General features: G+C 39.5%; 1 protein-coding gene and 2 pseudogenes across 3 annotated transcripts in view; 2 read left to right on the top strand and 1 right to left on the bottom strand.

The window, feature by feature from the left end:
* The window catches only part of RASGEF1B (RasGEF domain family member 1B), a 531,937-nt gene that overhangs the window by 422,830 nt on the left and 91,496 nt on the right, over positions 1-17,611 (bottom strand). For all 3 annotated transcript variants that reach the window (XM_074324368.1, XM_074324372.1, XM_074324371.1), the window contains exon 2: positions 5,357-5,404. In XM_074324368.1, the coding sequence (XP_074180469.1) occupies positions 5,357-5,404 (48 nt within the window). The remainder of the gene's footprint in view (positions 1-5,356; positions 5,405-17,611) is intronic.
* Positions 6,365-7,789, top strand: LOC109437890 (large ribosomal subunit protein uL18; annotated as a pseudogene).
* LOC141568475 (large ribosomal subunit protein uL23-like) lies at positions 7,147-7,619 on the top strand (annotated as a pseudogene).

The raw sequence follows: 17,611 nt of genomic DNA, 5'->3' as shown, positions 1-17,611 counted from the left end.
TTATAGTCTTTAGCAGGAAAAACTAAAAGCTACTTCTCCAGAGACCTGAGACTAACATTGGGCTCCATTACCATCCATGGCATGATTTGCTTAGGTGTAAAGGGGGCATGGGGTATTTTTTCAATATACTTATCAATATTTAGGAAGGTCTCAGATACTGGGTGCCAGAGAGAAAATAAAACACAATTTCTGTTTGGAAGAATGCTTGTAGTTCTGTGGGAAAGAGGGACATTACACTCATAAACAAGGAGGCTGATGGGAAATGGACGGGGAGGAGATGATGGTGGGCTGAATAGAAAAGTGTCAGCTCAGTACTCCAAACTGGGTACTGGCTCCCTACCAACTAACTATATACATTTGTGACCCTGGGTCACCTAATCAGTTAATATTTCATCTGAATTGATCTTACAGATAAAAATGTAATTTTAGGAGCAAGGATAAGATCTTTCTACTAACCAAAAATTGTTCCCGGCTTGCTAACACAAGAAATTCCACCCCTTCAAATCAATTTCATTAGCTTCTGTCACCTATTAAAATGCAAATACCTTTAGGAGAGATTAAACTTCAAACCACATAATTCAAGTGTAACTTACTGTGAATTTATTTACCAGATCTAAGAAGATGGCTTTGATAAAAGAAAGGATATAATAAACTCAAGATTACTGAACACCAAGAAATGTTTGGGCAGGAGACTAGGAATATTTAAAATAGTCCGTTAACTGAAGGCTTTGGTGATTTAATTTCATTCTGATTGAAATCAAATGAAAACAGTACAATGCGCTGAATGCTTGCAAAGCAACCAGAACAGTGATTGCATGCTATTTTTATGAATAATATTGCTATTAATATTGAAAAGATACTTAGGGAGTTGAAAGTGGGTTTTGTGGCAAAGAGACAAAAGAGTCTTCTATTTATTTCAGAATCACTCACTGAAGTTCTGCGTTGCGGTAATAGAACAGTCATCTGCCTGTCTTTGTTTTTCTCTGCATTTCTTTTCTTCTGATTCCCTTGAGCTGAGGGTGGTCAAGAATGGGTTTTGGGTATCCCCATGTCCTACAAAATAAGACTTCAATATAACCTAACCTCCTTAATTTTTACCAGAATTTCTACAAAGATCGACAAGACTTAGTATGATATTGACCACATTTCTATGACCTTGGAGTTCTCTCATGAGCATCCTGGATGCCACCACTACCATGCTAGTCTCTAAGGCCAACTTCTTCTTAAGGTCCTGGCCAAAGCACATACATAAAGCCTTTCCCTTAGTTTCCTTAAGGATACTGGGATATTTGACACTTTTAAGCAAAAGGAGAGTAAACACAGAGGGGAAATAAAGCATAAAACAGTCTGATTTATACAGAAGATGTCCCTGACCCTATCACAGTTAGCTACCTCCATGGCTGTAAGGCCCTGCCTCTTGCAGGCTCTGTATCCCAATCCACTGACCATGCAAGAGCAAAAGGGCCCAACAGTATCACAGCACCCAGCTGTGCTCTCACATCCCTGTACACAAACGTCTCTGACCTACCTACCACCAGGGACACAAGAGCTTTCCAGGGCTGCTGCCTTTCGGCCTTTTCCCACTTGTTCCCAGTATCTGCTCGAGCCTTGCCTCTTCCCCATTTAATCAATGCCTTTGTTCTTCAGGAGAAGCAGTTGCCATTCTCACAGACCTCTCTACTCCCTCCCATACAATCTCCCTTAGATATGGGTTGACTCCATAGTAGGCCAAGTAGATATTTTATCTATAGGATAACATTATATCTGTGTAGCAAGAAACATGCCTACGTGTCAAGGTCAAGGAGGAGGGAGGGAGAAGACGCAGCTGGGTGTTTGCATCATGTTCTCCCCCTAGATTGAAAGAAACAGTCTCTATGCCAGGGTCCGTACGTCTGTTTATATCATCCCTGATGCATAGCACAGTGTCTGGTGCAATTAGGTACCCAATAAATAATTGTTGTGCTAAAGGAGGAATGAATTAACACAATGATTCCCCCACCACTTACAGTCTGAAGTGAAAGACTTAGTGCTCTGATGCAGCCCCTGATAAATTCTGATTTTAAGGACATCATCAATAAAGCCTCCATTGATCAAGCCACAGCATTATATTCTCTCTACTGTTCACTTTCCAACATAAATGCTTAAATATGCTAAGCTGGAGAGAGACTCATCAACTAAATAAGCAACCCCAAGGCAAAGGCAATACTTTCTAAACACATAGAGTCACTGAGGCAAAATGAAGTTCCTATCTGTACTCAAAACAAGAAAAATGCTATATTGAGTAAGAGCTACTATTTATTAGGAATTTACTATGTACCAGGAAATATGATAGGCACATCATTTATAAGGATCCTTAGTTTATTTAATCCTTAGAACAACCCAACAAGTTAGGAATTACCATCCTCATTTTGCAGATTTTAAAAGTCAGGCATACAGAAGTGTTTTTGCCCATGGTCACTGGTTCAAAAAGTTAAGAGTTTGAACTTTGGAGCCAGGTTATCTAAGTTTAAATTCTGATCCTGCCTTTTTCTAGATGGGTATCTTAGTCTGTTCAGGCTACTACAGCCCCTGCCCCCCATATACAGAGCATGTCCCAAGATCCCTAGTGGATGCCTGAAACCGCAGACAGTACTGAACCCTACATATACCATGTTTTTCTGTACATACATACATATGATAAAGTTTAATTTATAAATTAGGCACAGTAAGAGATCAACAAGAATGACTAATAATAAAATAGAACAATTATAACAATGTACTGTCATGAAAGTTATGTGAATGTGGTCTCTCTTTTTCTCTCTCAATATCTTATTGTACTGTACTCACCATTTCACTTAAAGGAAGCACTTTATAGCTTCTCTTTGGCATATCCTACTCTCTTTGGCCAGCATCACTACTCTTGCGCTTTGGGGCCATTAGTAAGTAAAATAAGGGTTACCTAAACACAAGTCCTACACTATCATGACAGTGAATCTGATAACCAAGATGGCTACCAAGTGACTAACAGGTGGGGAGCATGTACAGCATGGAGATGCTGACAAAAAGATGATTCACGTTCCAGGTGGGATACAGCAAAACAATAAGATTTCATCACGCTGCTCAGAATAGCGCACAACTTGAAACTTATAAATTGTTTATTTCTGAAATTTCCCATTTAATATTTTCAGACCACAGTTGACCAGGAATAACTGAAACCACATAAAGCAAAACTGCAGCTAAGGGAGGGTGACTATATAACAAAATACCTCACACTAGGTAGCTTCTAAACAACAGAAATTTATTCCTCACAGTCTGGAGGCTGAAAGCCCGAGCTCAGGGTGTCAGAACGGTCGGGTGAGGGTTGCAGACTTCTCACTGTGTCTAACATGGTGGAAGTGCCCATTCATAAGAGCCCACCTCCTAATCCCATTACCTCTGGGGGTTACTAATGATTGAATTTGGGGGAAACACAAATATTCAGACCGCAGCACTAGGCAAACACAGCTTATCACATCTCTGCCGCAGTTTCCTTGTCTACAAAATGGAGTTAATAATTATACCAATTAAATTATTCTCTCTCACCTATAAACCTATCTTTCTGGAACCAGCTTTGTAATGCTAAGCCTGGGACTCTGCAAAACACATCCCTGCTTAGTCAGCCGGTGTCTTGCTAGATCTGCCAGTAGGGGGCGCTAGAGGGGCTGCAGAGCTGGTGGAGCAAGAAGGAACTGGCTGCTTCTTGAGAGCTTCCTCTGAGCCTCACCTCAGTAGCACCACCCTTCCCACCTTCCTGCCCAGCCAGTTTGCAATTCTCTCCCAGTACTTGCAGAATCAGCCTCACAGTGTGCTGGCCAGAACCCTCCCCTCAGAAGTCTGAATTTCAACTCTGTGGGCCTTTCCTCTAAGTATCTAAGAAGTTTTAATAATCCCACTCTCCTATCTTCCCTCAGTCCTGGGGGTGGTAGCTACTGCCTGCAATTGCTACTCGTGTGATATCCTAAAGTTCTCTTTTTATTCTTTCCTTTACCTAGTTAACAACTTTATAACCAGCTAACAATTCATGATATTAAATTCTCTCTGTTGAAATTATTGATGTGATCTCATTCTCCTGACGGACCCTGAGGGATAAAAGAACACTTACCTCAGAGGGCTACTGAGAATATTAAATGAGTTGATGGTCGTTAAGTGCTCATAACTGTACTTGGAGCACAGTGCTTGCTATATCAATGTTAGCTCATCCTCTGGTAAGTGTTGAAGCTGGGTTGGAAACCAGGTCTGTCCATCTTCTTTTCAAACAACATAATATTTCGCTAATCAAAATAACTACTGCCTACTTAAGCACTGGGCTTAGTACTCTCATAGGTGTTACATCTTTTAATCTTCTGAAGCATCTCTTTGATGCTTTGCATTCTTGAAGTGTTATTTCCTTAACAATTGACATCAAGAATGGTATTCTGAGTTAATATGCCCATCATCCTGAAATTAGACAAGTACTTCACACAGTTCAAACATCTACATTAGAAGAATAATTTTAACATGAACTCCAAATTATAATAAATCTATATAATAAATCTATATTGCCCTGTGTATCACCAGGAATGCGCATAATTTAAGTGTGTGTGTGCGCGCGTGTGTGTGTGTGTGTGTGTGTGTGCGTGCCTGTCTGAAGATTGAGATTTTGAGATTTTGGAATTTCAAAATCCTATTGTCTTATATATCTAAAGTATCAACAGAATATTGTAGAATTTAAAGCCCCTATTATTAAGCACCTATTTTGTGCTAGGCACTAGGATACAAGTGCTTTCACACGTATTATCTCATTTTAGCCCTAAAATAAATTATACTAGTAGTTACAATCATCTTTTTAATGCAAATATGTTCAAGATCATATATCTAGTAAAGTGACAGAACCAGGAATTGAAACCAACTCATTCTGACTCTCAAAGCTCATGCTTCAGCCAACTTACTACAGGTCACAGGTGAGGGTTATTCTCCATAGAAGATGATAAGAAAATAAAGTTTAGTGAAAATATGAACTGAAATCGGAAGAAATGCCTTTACTTTGAAGGGCTTAGAAAATAAAAGAGCTGAATCTGGAAGAATATCTTCTGACTTTGCTTTCAAAATTGGTTATAAGCCATGGGAAACTCTCAGATTCTGTCCTTGGGTTTCCAGACTATCTTGTTCCATTTCAGTTCAAGGATTTCTCTCCAAATTCAGTTTTGCTATTATGTAGGCAAAGTAAATGAAAATCCAAAAATACCTTGTTTCTGGGTGTATCTTTGCCTCTCAAGTCATTCTCTTCTGGAACAAAAATTAAAGCACCTACCAAAACAACTTTTTTTAAAGAAACAATGCACAAAGGGTTAAAACATACCTTTTGCTTTGTGCTTGATTTGAGGCCAACTCGGGAGTGACTCTTGGACTAGAGGAAAAATGAGAAAGAAATCTATGAAGAACACAATATAACAGTAGCACTTATTTTGGAGTCATTTATTCTAGAAGGTATAAATCTTAAAATCTTCCCCCTAATCCTACTTCGCAGCCTCTAGAAATCTAAGAATAGAAGCCCAGCACAGACTCCAGTGTTGAATTTTACATACCGAATGGAAGTCTGCTTAAGCCTAGAGCTGAGAACACAAAGACACACCTACACTTTGTCAATGTCTTGCTCATATGTACCGATTCAGCATCTTTCTTAGAGGACACTAGCAGAAACTGAAAACTGCAAACATGAGGAAATACTTCCAGCTATAATAAGGCAAAAGGAAAGAAGAAGGAAATGAATAAAAGAAGAGGTGAGGAAGAAAGAAAAGAAGGAAAGAAACAAGTGTTCTATAAATTGGACAACAAGAAAATAGGGGCACTGTTACGACAAGATTTCCAAGTGTCTTTCTATAGGGTGGATTTTAACCTCTGCTGATTTAAATATATTTTCATTGGATTGAAACCAATCTCTCAGAAGCATGAGTTCTTATAGGGGGCTTTTTTGTTTTCCAGTTTATTCATGATTACCTAAACTTGTTTGGAATTAGGAAAGGTAAAACAGGCATTAATGCATGCATGAGAATGTTTTGGTATAGACTACCATTATGACTTTTCTCCCAATGAGAAAAAAGCAACAGTCAAGCTTACTATGCTTAGCATTCAGGTAGTGAATGTATTTGGCTTTAAGTGCAGCATGAATCAAAGTTAACTCATCCAATTACTACAACGTAGCCAGGAAAATGTCTCCCTAAATCAGCAGTCCTCAAATGGTTCGTTTCCAGGATCCCTTTACACTCTTAAAAATTACTGGGGCCCCTAAAGAGCTTTTGTTTATGTGGCTTATATCCACTGACATCCACTATTAAAAATTAGAACTAAGAGGTCTCTGTTCCACAGGATGGGGTTTGTTAAAGTTGTCAAGAATAAGGCCTACTTCAAGAGATACCAAGTGAAATTTAGAAGATGACGAGAGGGTAAAACTGATTACTATGGCTAGAAACGCTTGGTAGTCTAGGATAAAAATAAGTATAACACACCCAAATATAGGACGATAACTCATGTAACCAGCAGAGATATCATTTGTCAGATTGCTTATGCTCATATAGGAGATATAACAGTTTGTGCAGCTTACACTCATGAACTCCCAAAGTATGGAGTGAAGGTTGGCCTGACAAATTATGGTGCCGCATAGTGTACTGGCCTGCTGCTGGCTGGCAGGCTTCTCAATAGGCTTGGCATGGACAAGATCTATGAAGGTCAGGTGGAGGTGACTGGAGATGAATACAATGTGAAAACCATTGATGGCAAAACCTGGCGCCTTCACCTGCTATTTGGATGTAGGGCTTGCCAGAATTATGACCAGAAATAAAGTTTTGGTGGACCTGAAGGGAGTTGTGGAAGGAGGTTTGTCTAGCGCTCACAGTTCCAAAGGATTCCCTGGTTATGATTCAGAAAGCAGGGAATTCAGTGCATAAGTACATCGGACGTACCTCATGGGTCAGAACATTGCAGAGCATATGCATTAGCTAACGGAAGAAGATGAAGACGCTTATAAGAACAATTCTCTAAATATATAAAGAACCTCGTAACTCCAGACATGGAGGAGATGTATACTTCTTCTCAGTCTATGAGAAGAAGCCTATAAAAGAAGTTAAAAACAAGAGGCATCTTTTCCCAAAGATGGTGCCGAAAGCGAAGAAGGAAGCCCCCGCCCCTCCCAAAGCCAAAGCAAAGGCTTTGAAGGCAAAGCAAGTAGTCCTGCAAGGCATCCACAACCACAAAAAAAAAAAGAAGATCTGCACATCACTCACCTTCTAAAGGCCCAGGACACTGCGGCTCCAAAGGCAGACTAAATATCCTCGGAAGAGCGCCCCCAGGAGAAACAAGCTTGACCACTAGCCATCATCAAATTCCCCCCAACTACTGAGTCAGCCATGAAGAAGATAGAAGAAGACAACAATACACTTGTGTTCATGGTAGACATCAAAGCCAACAAGCACCAGATCAAACAAGCTGTGAAGAAGCTCTATGACATTGATGTGGCCAAGGTCAATACCCTGATCAGGCCCGATGGAGAGAAGAAGGCATATGTTCTACTGGCTCCTGACTAAGATGCTTTGGATGTTGCAACAAAATTGGGATCATCTAAACTGAGTCCAGCTGGCTAATTCTAAATATAAAATTTTTTCACTGTGAAAAAAAAAGAAAGAAAGAAAGAAGAGACGGAACTGTCCCAAAACATCTCTTGCCCAAAAAAAAGGACTGGGTAGCTCAGAAGAAGGCAAGCTGCCTCCAAGCTCAGAAACAGGCTGCCGAGAGCTAATAAACCAAACCACAATTTTCTATGAAGATTTTTATATAAAGACAAATAATAAACTTATTGACTAAGCAGCTAAAAACAAAAATTAGAACTGAGAAATCTAAAAAATATGTATATATTAATTCATTTTAAAATATCAATAATAAACATAACATATTAGTTAAATATTGTTATTTAAATAATATGTTAAATAACATGTTAACATGTTTAAAATAACATGTTATTTAACATATGTTTAAAATAACATGTTATTTAACATAATAATATGTTAAATAACATATTATGTATTTTGTGTACACTCCTAAACAGAAAAAAATTAGTGAGAAGATGCTGTTTTTTTCAAATTTTTGCAAATCTCTAATGGTTCGTTTAAATTGAAGATAGATAGATCTTCCTATCTGCTTCTGCATTTAATCTATTTTGCTATGATATATTTTTGGGTGAAGGAAGAAAATTCAGCTTTATTCAGATATGCAGCTGGACAAGGAATGAGTTTATAATAATCCTTTCAGATAATTGTGGATATCTTCTCTAATAATATGCCAAAAGTTGACAATTGGTAATTCCTTAAACGTTAGCTGCAATGTAGAATCTGAAATCCTGTCAATGAATTTTTTATACTCTGCTACATAAAAATTTGTTAGTTTATCTTGTACTTCGAAAGGATCTTTTTACTCATACACGATTTTATAGCATCCTCATTGGTCATTTAGAACATGGTACAGTGAGTTATCGAGCTTTTACAAATACTGACACATTCTCTGGATAATATTTTTTAAATCACATTTATTAACAACCAACCTCACTAGAAAAAAATTTCAACAGTTAGTAAGCTATCAAGTTCACAGTAACAAATACAAGTTTTCAAAAATTCTAATTTTCACTTGAAAGCTTGAATTTTATTATGAGCAGCAAATACTGGCAGTTGCTTTCCTGAAAGCAATAGGCTTACTTCATTTTTGCAAATATGTCTACAAGCTATGAGTCTGAATAATCGTAGCTCATTTATCACTTGTACTTTGAAGTTAAAATGGGGTTTCATGGGGGGAAAAAGGCTAGTTTGGCTCACAATTCAATCGCATAAGTGCTTTTCTTCAAAACAGCCACTGAATGTTTATGTGCAGAAATGCTGTTTGCACACCTCCCATTTTGTCAACTAGAATACTGGGAAGTTGTGTATTCAAGGGTTGAGATCTCATAAACTTAATTTTTGCTCTTTTATCAAGGGCATTTTTAAGTGAAACTGGCATTTTCTTCTGCAATCCAAAAACACAGTGGTAAAATTATAAGGACTACTGCTAGTACAGGCTGCAGCTATTGTCTTAACTCATGCTGAAGCACCCACAGTTTTAGCAACCATTGCTCTTGCAAAATCGGTGCGGATGTCATTCAGTAAAAAAGCAAAAAAATATCTTGTTAATATTAATTATGAAAAGAGTTTTGGCTTCTCAGATTCCCTTCAAGAACCATCACTCGCAAGTACTGAAAGCAGTTGAGTCAACAGCAATTAGACTGTCCTACCTTCAAAGAAATGGAGCTTACAAGGAATAGAACCAATGAAAAGCAAGTTGTCATCATCCTTACCTCCTGTCTGCTGCCTTAGAGGAGAGAGACCAAGAGACCAATGAGGGGTAGGTTCCTACTGTTGGAAAGAAGCTGGGATGGCGAAAGGAATTTTATAAGAAACCTGCAATGTTCATCTTGCACTTACTCATGATATTTTGAGATCCATTTAGACTGTTATGGGCTGAATTGACCCCTGCCGCCCACATTCCTATGTTGAAGTCTTCACTCCCAGTGCCTTAGAATTTGACTCTATTTGGAGATAGGGTCTTTAAAATAGGTAAATAAGGTAAAATGAGGTTATATGGATGGGCCCTAATTAGTACAACCAGTATCTTTATAAGAAGAGGAGAGTAACACATAAAACATAGACAACAGACATGCAAGGAGTAAAAACCATGTGAAGACAAAGAAGATGGCTATCTGCAAGCCAAAAACAGAGATCTCACCAGAAACCAGCCCTGCTGACACCTTGATGTTGGACTTCTAGCCCACAGAATTGTGCGCAAAATTAATTTCTGTTGTTTTAGCCACCCAATCTGTGACATTTTACTATGGCAGCCCTAACAAACTAATATTACACAGACCCTGACAAATCCACCCCAAATAAGTCAATAATCTAAAAAATACAGGTCCAGCAAAACCAAGTCCTGAATCAAAAGGGGCCATTACCGTCATACTCATTGTCAATCACATACATCCCCAGGAAGAATGTCTGGATCGGTGATTCTCAGACTTCAGAGGTCATAAAGATCATTTAGGGGGCTGTTAACCATGCAAACTGCCAAACCCCAATTCCAGAAATTCCAAGTCAGGAGGTCTAGAGTGGCTCCCAGAAATGTGCATGTTAACAAGCCTCTCAAGGAATTCAAACAGATACATATATGGTCCAAGAACGACAATTTGAGGACCACTTGCCTGTGAAGCACAGTGGTAACAGGATGAGAAGTAGGACGATATGAAAACACATTATAAGTCTCTCTCTCTTTCTCTTTGAAGAATCCAAATAAATCTCTTTCCTGTCCCTTTTAAATGCCTGGTGTTAAAATTCTTAATTTGACTGAACCAGTGGATGGGCCAGGATAACTGAAACAGAATGAATGTTGGCAAATTACTCAAAGTAGTCCAAAAGCAGATCTGCAACAGTTCTTTAACTTTTCCATTTAAAAACAAGCACACAAATTCTGTATCTATTTATATTTGTAGAAATTCAACTGGGTTTCAATACCATTGTAAGTGCCATAACATCCGTGGATATAGCCTTTGTATTCAACTTAAAGTCATTATAGCAAATATGACCTAAAGGACAAGACTTCCACTTACAAAGGAGATTAAAAGCTGTGATAATTAATTTCAGGTGTTCACTTGACTGGACTAAGGGATGCCCAGAGAGCTGGTAAAGCATTATTTCTGGATGTGTCTGCGAGGGCGTTTCGGGAAGAGATTAGCGTTTGCATCACTAGACTACTTAGTCAAAAGATCCATCCTCACTGATGTGGGCGGGCATCATCCAATCCCTTGGGGGCCCAAATGGAACAAAAAAGCCAAGGGAGGGCAAATTCTCTCTCTTCTTGAGTTGGGACATCCATCATTTCCTGCCCTAGACCTCGGAGGGCCTGGTTCTCAGACCTTTGGACTCCAGGACTTACACCACTGGTCCCCTGGTTCTCAGGCCTTCAGATTCAGGCTGAATCATATCACTAGCTTTCCTGAGTCTCCAGCTTTCAGACAGCAGATTGTAGGACTTCTCAGCCTCCATAACCACATGAGTCAATCCTATAATAAATCTCTTATCATATGTATCTATATACATCATTTTGGGTCTGTTTCTCTGGAGAACCCGGACTAATAGAAAAGCCAATCCAATTCCAGAGAAATACCATTTGCATTTGACATTAAATGAGTTCTTGTATGTCTCCTGGTAAACATCTTATCTAGACAGAACGGCGGTTGGGCCTAGTAAAAGGTCACCTACATCTTACATAGCATGCTATGCATTCAGCCCCCAACTTACAAACCTGTAGCCTTCTAAACATTTCTCTCATTAGTTAGGTGTTAAGGACGTAGAGCGTATTTTTCTCATAGAAATAATTTTATCAACACAAAAGCCTATTTAACCTCTGATATAACTGAAATGCTATGCAATTTCAATAAAAATATAGTATGCTATCACAATGCTAACAATTATATAAAGCAGAAAAATAATAAAATCAACTAAGAAACCATTTTGCTTTTTCCATATATCTTGAACAATAATGTCAATCAAAAAACATTTTTAATTTGAAGAGGATGGAGTCGAAGGTAGAAAATCTGGAATTCTGAAGAGGTCTTGTTAAAAATTCTCAGGACATGGTATTCACTGCTAATACCACTGATGCCCCTCACCCTTCCCTCCCAAGCAGATGGTTTTGCCTTTCTTGATTCAAGTGCATCCCCTGCATTACTCTGATCTTTAGCAGCTATAAATAGGGTCGCTTAGGACTATTAAATGGAGGATAGCAGGAGAACAAAGCCAGTTGTGAGGCAGCTGCTCCCTGTGGCACACTGTGCCCAGGCTAGCCCTCACTGAGGATGGGCCACTGCCTATTGTCACCTGTGTCCCAGCTTGAAAAACACAGAAATGGGAGGAGATAATCAAAAGAAAACAAAAACTTGTTTTTCCTTAAGCAACTGAGTAAAAATTAGAAAAAAAAAGAGCAAAGGTAAGGCAAGGGAGACAAATAAAGAAGAAACTAAAATAAAAAATAATAACAAACAACAACAACTCACATTTTTTTGAGCGCTTACAGAATGGGTTCCCACCACACCATCCAACTTACATTGTTTTACGTGATCCTTATAACTTGGCTAAGAGATAAGTATAATTGTACTATTATCTCAACTTTATAGATGGGATGATTGAGACATGGAAAGCAAAATAATTTGCGCAAAGTCACACTGCTGATAAATGGTACAACTAAGACTTGAACCAGTCCCTCTGATTCAAAGCCCAGGGTCTTAAACACTATACTATTTATGTGAGAAAAATTGCCCAAGAAAGAATTAGCAGAGTCCAGAGCAATGAAAATCGGGGAATACACAGAAACTGTGTTGCACAAATAATTGCTTCAAGATAAAGAAAAGAAGTCATGGAAAAGAATAGCAGATCGGAAATTCCCCCAAGTCAGATTTGAGCTGGCATCATCAGTGGCCAAGGAACCCCAAGGCTTTCTCTGAGGGCAGCAAATGGTGGGAGGGGAAAGAAAGCTGAGTGGCTTTGCAATAAGGCAGGTGGGGGAGAGTTCTTATGTCACCGGCACCATGTAGCCAAGAACATTCTCAAATCAGGTGCAGGGGAATACCTGCATGGTATTTAATTGTAGGCTTCAAGGCATTCAAATACAAATAGTCCACCTAACAAAGCTACCCCTCCACCCCCACATACACATACACACAAAAAAGAGGCAGCAGCAGAAAACAGTATTTTAAAAATTCATGATTTTCTTCTATAATCAAATGATGCCAAGCTTCCTTGGAATTCTGACCTTAGCTCTTATAAGTCAGGGTTAATTAAAACAGTGTGTTCTGAAAAGTTACTCCAAAGTTGAAAACAGCAAGGGGTGAATGTGATTACGTTTTCCAGACCTATTTATGAAAATGAGCATTCTGACATCTAAGTCTGCAGTTGTGATTGAATACATTGCATGCAGGACTTTAATGGAAACCAAAAGGGAATTTAAAAGTGACCTCTCCCAGCAAATATCACCCATTTTCCCCACCACTGATCCTGCCCACATCGGAAGGTGCGTGGGGGAGGCTCAGGGGGGAGCCCTAGTCTTTAATTGCTCTGCTACTTTCAGCAGAATTAGGAAATGTTTCGGTTTGCTCTACCGACATTAAAAATTCTATTTAAACCCTCAGGATGAAACTGACAAGGAGAGCTCTTATATATGGGCTCTGGTCTGAGTTCCCTTAATTGGAGCTACGGGGTAATTTAATGGGATCACTCTGCAAATGGGGTGATTAGCAACCCAATAACTCATGGGAGTACTTGCCCATTCTCTTAGCAGGCTATACTTAGACGTGTCACCCCATGTTCAGACACTGGAACAAGGGACCCCTCTGAGCTGATAGGACATTAAGAAAGCTGTCTACTTCATGTCCTTGCCTGTGCCTGCTTTCCAAATGACACAAGAAGAAATGGCTGCAATGCAAAGGTTCCAGAAACAAGAGTGTCTGCCATTTAATGATTTGTCGGGTGATAACAGACTGCACTACATTGAAAGAAGATATTCCCCTGACCTGTGGTTGTTTTTTAATCTGATCATCTTTGGAAGAAATCAAGAAGGCAATTTAATTTAAAAGGCCTCTGATGTTCTGAACTGCAATTCTTTCATAATGTAGGGCCACCACCTTCTGACTAAAAGAGAGGGAAAGTATCTGACTCTCCAGCAGACACGCAAAGAGGCCTTCCTTTTAGAGGAGTATCTGTATAAATAACTGGGACACATTCCTCTCTGGTCACTAAGCTGCTGTCAGGCCCTTTTAGATTCCCTTTGTCTGATTTTATTCTCTACTCACCTTGGGTCATTTGACGGCTATGGGCCCAATCCCATCTGTAGGAGAGATGACTGGATGTTCTAATCTGGAAGCAGTGGTGGGTCAGCATGAGTTCCTGCCGGACATCTGCTGTAAGGCCACACCTTGCTCTTTACAGACCCCACTGAGAACTGAGGTCATGTCCCTCAATCTGAGGATGATATCTGGGACCCTATCCCCTTAAAATGCTCACAAACATCTTAAGGCAAATCACCTACTTGTATACTGGAAATGCTACATAGTCTCTTGGTAACAATGGTAAAAACTAACATTATTGTGCTCTTCTAAGTGCTTTGGGCTTTGCATATATTATAGTATCTCATTTAATCCTCACTACAATGCTATTGTCACTCCCATAATAGAAAGAAAATCAAAGCTCAGAGAAGTTACCTGATTTGCCCAAAAGTACCCTCTATCCAGTGTCTGCCAGGATTTGAACTGAGAGAGCCTATCTTTAAAACTGCCTTTCTTTTCTTTCCTTTCTTTTCTATTTTTTTAAGAACATCTCTGATTTTTAAAAACATTTTTCATTGTTGGTAAAATACACATAACATAAAGTTTACCATAGTACCCATTTTTAAGTATACATTTCCGTAATGTTGAGTGCATTCACATTGTTGCACAACCCATCTTCAGAATTTTCTCATCTTGCAAAATTTAAAACTCTATACCCATTAAACATCTCCCCATCTCCCCTTCCCCCAGCCCCTGGCAACCACCCTTCTACTTTCTGTCTCTATGAATTTGACTAATCTAGGAACCTCATATAAGTAGAATCACACAGTATTTGGGTTTTTTTTGTGACGGGCACATTTTGCTTAGTATAACATCCTCGAGGTTCATCCATATTACAGCATTTGCAAGATTTCCTTCCTTTTTAAGGCTGGATAATATTCCATTGTATGTATATACTGCACTTCGTTACCCATCCATTCGTCTGTTGACGAACACGGGTTGTTTCCAAAAGCTGCCGTTCTTCACCACTACACTGAATCATGTCCCATATGCCTTGCTCTCAGCTCTCTATATTCAGACCCTCTTCCAGGACGGCTCCGTGACTGATTAGGTGCTGTGCTCTGCCTACCTGCCTGTTCTTTCCTCCCCCTGCTGGCTGGTGCCTCCACCTGGCCCTCCCTTAGCACGTATCTAGCCCTGGGGGGGAGGAGGAGGACGTTAGTTCTCGGCTCCAGTCTCTCCCCGTCTGTCCCAGTTGCCCTGCTTCACCCTTCCATGCCAGCCCTATTATGAGCCACATCAGCTATAAAGAACATGGTTTCTAGGGAGTGGTACTCCCCGGCATACAAATTACTTGGGAGATGAAACCTTCCCATCTCTTTTGAACATCCCTCTCAGACATGCCGCTAACTAAAGCCGGGAAGCTCCTATTACTATTAATAACTCCGCAGTAAAGGGGGGGGGGGGAGGAGCTGTGCTGAAAATAAAACTCAGTGCACGAACAAGGCCAAGACAAATGACTATAATGTATTCTGGATCTGTATGTCTCTAAGGCTATTAGTGTGCAGAAATCTAATATTGAGCATTGTCTGAAAACACAATGCCACAGGAAAACACTAATAAAGACCAGATATCTTCACATGATAAACTCCAAGGCAAGGGTTTTATGTCTTACAGTTCTCCACAGATCTCTGAAGGTACATAGTAGGCACGAATAATGTGAAATTAATAATAATCCAGATGAAGGAACTTCTTTTTCAGCTTCCAACTCTCTATTAGCTACTTTTTAGCTAGAGAAAGGGACATGAAGCAGGCCAGGCAGCCATTTTATTTGCCACCACCAAAAGCGGAAGAGGATTAAAATTACTCAAAAAACATTTAGAAATTCACCCCCGCTCCACCCCTCCACACACGCATTCCCCAATCCTACACCCTTGAAATAACTTTGTATTTTTCTCTTTTGGGTCTGAGATTTCATCTTCTTCTGTACCTTCTTCCCATAAAACATGAAGACTAGCATAGCCCTGAAGTGTCAGAAGTGGCACCTGATGGCCCCTTCAGGTCTTTTCATCTCCTTTCTCCAGGTTCAAAGACGGCCAAGATATGCCCACACACACAGAAGACTCTCCACGCCTATCAGACTGAAGGGTCAGGCACCCATGCATCCTTATATTCTACAAGGAGTTACTGAAACCACTATGTGCCAGATGCTGTTAGGGACTGTGCTATACAATCAGTACAGTCACTGTAAATCTCTATGTGCTACAAAGTCATCATTAAGCCCTGGCTAAACCGCAAGCATGCAAAGTACACCGCCTCTAAAGTTTGATAAATCTTCATGCTAGACTGTGGTTGAATTTTACACTTCAGATTTGGTATTTATTTATTTTGGTATTTATTTATTAGAAGCTTAGATTGATTTTCTCCCCAAATTGCTAACTAGTAATCTCAACAATATTTATAGGGGGAAAAAATCTGCTCTTTGCCACTGTTTTGTATTATCTCTGGAATCGTGTAATCATATAATTGATTTTTCATGTGCAAGCACCATGGTTTTTTGAAACACTTCCAAATGCCTTTTGTTTGAGGGTAATCCAGTTTTTTCCCAGCTGTCCCTGGGAAGGGACAAGGGAAAGGCATATTTAAGGCATATTTAAAGGCTTTTTCCACCACTAGCTCCAGTGAAGACTGAGAGAAAAATGATACTGGTTACAGGCACTATTTACATATGCAGTATAGCTTAATATGAGACATACATACATAAAACGACAAAAAAATGACATTTTTCGATCTGTGGAGGAGTACTGAAATATTTTAACTATTATAGCTTTTTATGCTTTGAAATCTAATAGGGATAGCCTCTCAAAATACACTTTCAGATAACCTTGAAACAAAACAAAACACATACACACACACAAATTCCCACAGAATCATCTTTAACCTAACTTTGTATATACAATGTCTCAGCAACTTTGCACACAAGCTTCTGTGTTGAGTTGAACTGTAACTGTTTTCTGTATTTGTAGAGAGTGTGACTACTGAACGTGAAAACTTTTACTCTGGATATCTTGGTAGTTTCTGGTGGTATTAAGCAGGGGAGAAGGAAGAAGGGGAGGCGAAGGGCTCCTTCCCTTCAGAACATGAAGTTTCTCCCACTGTCTCTTCTCCAGAGGTCTCCCAGACACCACACCTAAAGGTTTTCCCTACAGTGATCCTCTGATTATTTTTAAATTCCCCTTGACCCATCTGTTTTAACAGGATTTTAACAAATTGCACTTATTAAGACATGTGTTTGCCCTGTTTTACTTTGTTTTCTCTTCTTTCAATAAATGACATGGCACCTCCCAGCAGGAAGGAACCAAGGCTGAAACCCTGAAGTGTTACTGCAGGGGGCCTTTCATTGGGGTGGGGGCCTTTTCAATGAGACATTATTTACTCATTCATTAAACACTGACTGGGGGGGAACATCAGATTTTAATTGCTATTGTATTAAATCTATAAATCACTGCAATTTGGGGAAATCTTTACATGATCCCATCTGGGAGATATTTACTTTTAATGAACTTGGACAATTACACTTCCAACTCTTTAATTCCAGAATCCCTGACCACAGCCAGCCTGATGTACTACCACAAATAACATACTCGGCTGATTCAGTAGCAAAATCACAGAGCCTCAACATGAAAAAGTCTTCCGAGTCCTTTCGATCATTGGCCAACATTTATTAAG

Source organism: Rhinolophus sinicus, linkage group LG02 (assembly GCF_036562045.2).
Source record: "Rhinolophus sinicus isolate RSC01 linkage group LG02, ASM3656204v1, whole genome shotgun sequence".
Classification (NCBI taxonomy): domain Eukaryota; kingdom Metazoa; phylum Chordata; class Mammalia; order Chiroptera; family Rhinolophidae; genus Rhinolophus; species Rhinolophus sinicus.
The sequence above is the reverse complement of the archived record's forward strand: the minus strand, read 5'-3'. Positions and strand labels throughout refer to the sequence as shown.